We start from the raw sequence: 4,265 nt of genomic DNA on the forward strand, positions 1-4,265 counted from the left end.
GCCTCGCATAGCACCAGATCCACCAGTACCAGATCCGGCACCAGATCCAGTTCCAGATCCAGTTCCCGATCCAGTACTAGATCTAGCATCCGATCCAGTATCTGATCCAGCACTTGGCCCTGTACCAGATTCTGTTCCAGAGTACCTCGATCAATCTTCCGCTGCGGGACCGAGGTATGGTAAACATAATATAGTTATGTTATTTATTTATACCTGTTATAAATAAATAGATAAAAATTTAAAACTGATTTTCTGACCGGGCATCCGATTTTATCGGATTTTGCGAGAGATTTTTACTTCAGGTCTAACACGAGACATGGGGCTGCCACTACTGTGAACTGCCAGGACTGTTGGTTCTTAGGGTTATTAGCCCTGCTTGACGCATTTTGATGGTTCTTCTCAGCTGGCGACTCCTCGGTTGGAGCTAAAGTCGTTCACCACTATCCATGTCCGAGATCAAGGGAGTTAGTCTAGCCTGAGATCAAGGTGTCCCATATTTTCTCCATCAATGGTCATATACTTATGATGCTGGCATAAAACATTAGCATAATATAATAATATTAATTTGTTGTAAAGTATGCTAGTGGGCTAACTAAGTGAAACGGCGCTTGGAAGACCATTAGTTGTTGTGAGATAAGGACCGGGCTCAAGAAATCTCTCGCTCGCTGTCACACTCTCTCTCCTCCTCTCCAAGCCATAGGGCAAACAAGTTAAAACTGGCAGAACATTACCTAACGAGGGGCTTGGGACTCGACAATGCACGTGAGCTGGGGGGAGGTGGGGAGCGCCTGAACTTCAGCCAATACAAAGTCACATCACAATGGTGAATTTGCTCGCCAACCATTGAGGTGGTAGCCCAATGGGAGCGTGGTCTTACTTCCAATTAAGTGGTTCTGAGTTCGAAACGCACGAGCGTCGATTAAATTGTGGAGACTAAATGCTCTCTGCTCGAACACGGGGTCTGGAAGGGCGTATCGCTCTGCTAGTAGTCTCAGTGGTGCCAGGTGTGACGTACTTACACGTGGTATTCGAGTCGGAGCCGAGAAGGGTAATCGAGCCGGGCCCACGGGTGGGGAGGGTATGAGTAAAACCGGCCAAGGTGCCCAACACACGGTCATTTTTGCCCGCATCGAACATTCTCCTGGCGGGGTGGGGGCCCAGTGGAGGCTGCTACGCAGGGGTGGGCTTGTCTTTTCCTCCCTCCTTCCCCTTTTGCTTTAGCAAAAAAAAAAAAAACAAAACAAAACAATGGACGGATTTACGGATTGCTGTCCTGCACACTCTCCATCTACGTGCATCCGGGGAGATTGGTGGGGTCGCCCCCGGACCCTCCTGAGAAAACGTGCCAGTCATTCCGAATGCCATTAGTCAGTATTAGCGAACAATAAGCGTTTTCAATCAATAATATCTTACAGAAACAAGGTTAAATACTGCATATATCATTAGTTCCAGCATCAGTTACAACAGATAAACTATTAAGCAGTTAGGTACACGGTTTAAAAAGTTCCACTTGCAAGCTTAATTTACATTGACGGGGAGAATTCACACAAGTAGCTACCACGACACTTATTAGTAATTACACCAAAAGAAGATGAAAAAAACTTGGTCTCCCCCGATGGGGGGAGGATCCCTGAAATCTAGGGGAGACACATCAGACAGCTTACAATATATATAACACAGGAAAGAACATTACAGCTGAGACAAGTGGGACGGATCATGCGCGATGGATTACATTCATGCACGATTTATTCAGCATAACATCAAACGCTGCTCCTAGCTAGCAGCGGTGCCATTCATTTTCTCTTGTAGCCCTCGACGGCGTAGATGGTCTGGATGAGGGCGAGAACTGATAGAGCGATGCCGGCAACAAACGACATGCTCAGCCATACATTGGAGCAATAACGTTGCTTCCCATCGGCATAGATTCTGCGCCACTTGCTGGTGCAACGATCATTCACCTCCTCGTATACGCTAGCCAAGTAACCGGGCGTCTTATAATGATCGATCACATTATGTAATTGCCTGAAGACAGCGACCACCTCCGCACGGCTGGTCAATCTGTGCTCCAACACCCCTCTTGTATCAAGCAGCTCCACGTCTTCTTCTCTCTGCACGATGTGATTCAAGAATGCGACGTAGGCTGTGATGTACGAGTCCATGTTGCCAAGAGACTGCTCAAAGTTGATTAGATTATGGAGGAGAATATTGGTATGGTCATAGACGCCCAATGCCGGCACCTGGATATCTCCAGATTTCCTCGTCGTTACGTCGAGCACGCATTGTGGCACACCTACCGTTTTTTTCACCTTAAAATTCACCGCGGACTTTCGTTGGAGCTCTGTTGCGCTGGGGAGATATCGCCGTGGATTGATAATTATAAATGTATCTCCAGGAAGGCTTGCAGCACGATGCTTCGTTGGCTTCAAATACATGTGGTACAAATGAAGCAGATGATGAACCTCCTCTGTTTCTGTGTCATTCGAACCGTTGCATTCTAAACCGAGAGTACCAAAAAACTTGAGAGCAACTTTTCTGATTGTGGGTTGGCCTTCATTGCCTTCAGTGTAAATATATTCGTTTGGGTGAATAGCAATTTGCATATTGAAAACATCCTCAAGGATAAAGAAAGGGATTTGGCTGTTGAGCAACAGCAAGTCAGTCTTGACAAGCTCCGATGCCCCCACTATATCACGTGGTGCCCATGGTCCATCTTCAAGGCCACCCACAAAAGGGAGTACCTTGACAGGATTATAATGCAATGAAAGCGCAAACAAGATGAAGCAGCTATCAAGCATTAGCATCTCCAGAAAACTTTTGGAATTCATGCCGAAGTTATTGTCTGTCCCATAACATTCACGATAAAAATTCACAGCATCTCTTTCCCTCTCCTTCATCTTACCGAGGAATTTACCGAGGTCTTGTTTGTAACTATCGCCGATCACTTCTTCTTCTTCTTCTTTTTTTGGGTGAAAGCCGATCACTTCTTGCACACACCACAGTTTGTGTTTATCCGTGATTCTGAAATAATTATTCTCCGTCTTCCGGTGGTAGGGACCGATGGCCACCGCCCTTGGCTCGTAAAGCTTCTTGTCACGGTCCTCAGTGCTTGCAGGAGCTGTGCTGATGCTTTTGGATGCAGTGTGACTAGGTGGCTTCTGAAGGACTTTGATTTTATCCAGCATTGTTTCGGCCCAAACGTCCGTAGCTAGGATATCGCCAGGGGAAAGGCCGCCTGCTGCACTGGGGTTACCCTCCCCTCCAACAGAACTGATGGTTTCGCTCACTTCCATGGTCTCCACCTTCTCCTTTCCTTTGGCCTTCTCGGAGGAGTCCATCGCGCCTTTGCTGTAAGAAGGATAGAAATGCTATTGGCTCTAGCTGGGAAAATAATAGATAAAGGGAGAGCCACACAAGCAAGCATACATGGTAACATAAGTCATCGGAGCACTGAATACATATTGTGCTGCTAAAAAATCCGGTCTGAGGACGTTGATCTGCTATGATGGAAAATAAAGTACCAATGAAGAGGCCTCTAGAGCTTTAAAGAACAGAATATGTAGAAAGACCAAGAAGAAGAGGAAGTAGAGTGCTCATAATTTGTGTTCGTTCATAGAGTCCTGAGTCTTTTCTTATAGATAACGAGTACTGGTCCCATTAGAGTGAGACTCCAGAATTTAGAGTCCGACTGGGAGCTGATTTCTTATTTTCCTTTTCTAGATTGATCCAAAAAAATAAGCCCAATTGAAACTGGTCCCTCCTATACTACATGTCGGCTTACGATTGGCAAACCCGATTTTAGTCACATCATATGTGAATCACGTTTCCTAAATAAAGGCCAAGGAGTGACCAAATATAGCAATAATTTTTGTTGATGGGTCCTTATATTTTTTGGCAGCAAGTCCAGATGCTTCATTATTTGAAGGGCAATGATAGGGTAACTCAGAAAAATTACTCAAAAACAAGGCACTTATTTCATACCAACTATGTTGTTCTATTAAATGGCACGCTTATGGTAAAAATTATTGGTTGAATCAAATCTACCTGCTTAGAACCAATGTAATTACAAAGGAACATACATAAATATGCCTATATTGCTCTCTTTTTCTTCTGTTCCTTTTTCGTCAACATCTGTATTGCTTGGTGGTGAAATTATGGTGCATTTTTTTATGATTAGATTGAAATGGTCCATCTGATCCAATCAATAATTTTTTCAACTCATGATATAAAATAGAAAAGAGTAAAACTGGAAATAATATTTTTTTTAT

The 4,265-nt window shown here is 44.5% G+C and overlaps 1 protein-coding gene across 1 annotated transcript; it reads right to left on the reverse strand.

The window, feature by feature from the left end:
* Window positions 1–1,428: 1,428 nt before the first annotated feature.
* On the reverse strand, window positions 1,429–3,578 carry LOC103698426 (UPF0481 protein At3g47200-like). Its single transcript, XM_008780438.4, has one exon. The coding sequence runs from the start codon at window positions 3,333–3,335 to the stop codon at window positions 1,794–1,796; it is 1,542 nt and encodes a 513-aa protein (XP_008778660.3). The 5' UTR covers window positions 3,336–3,578; the 3' UTR covers window positions 1,429–1,793.
* Between the last annotated feature and the right edge of the window lie 687 nt (window positions 3,579–4,265).

The sequence above is a fragment of the Phoenix dactylifera genome, unplaced genomic scaffold, assembly GCF_009389715.1.
Source record: "Phoenix dactylifera cultivar Barhee BC4 unplaced genomic scaffold, palm_55x_up_171113_PBpolish2nd_filt_p 002334F, whole genome shotgun sequence".
Taxonomy (NCBI): domain Eukaryota; kingdom Viridiplantae; phylum Streptophyta; class Magnoliopsida; order Arecales; family Arecaceae; genus Phoenix; species Phoenix dactylifera.

Bases quoted from the DNA above. Each gene is read 5' to 3' on its own strand.
- LOC103698426 (XM_008780438.4), bottom strand. From the start codon at position 3,335: ATGGACTCCTCCGAGAAGGCCAAAGGAAAGGAGAAGGTGGAGACCATG.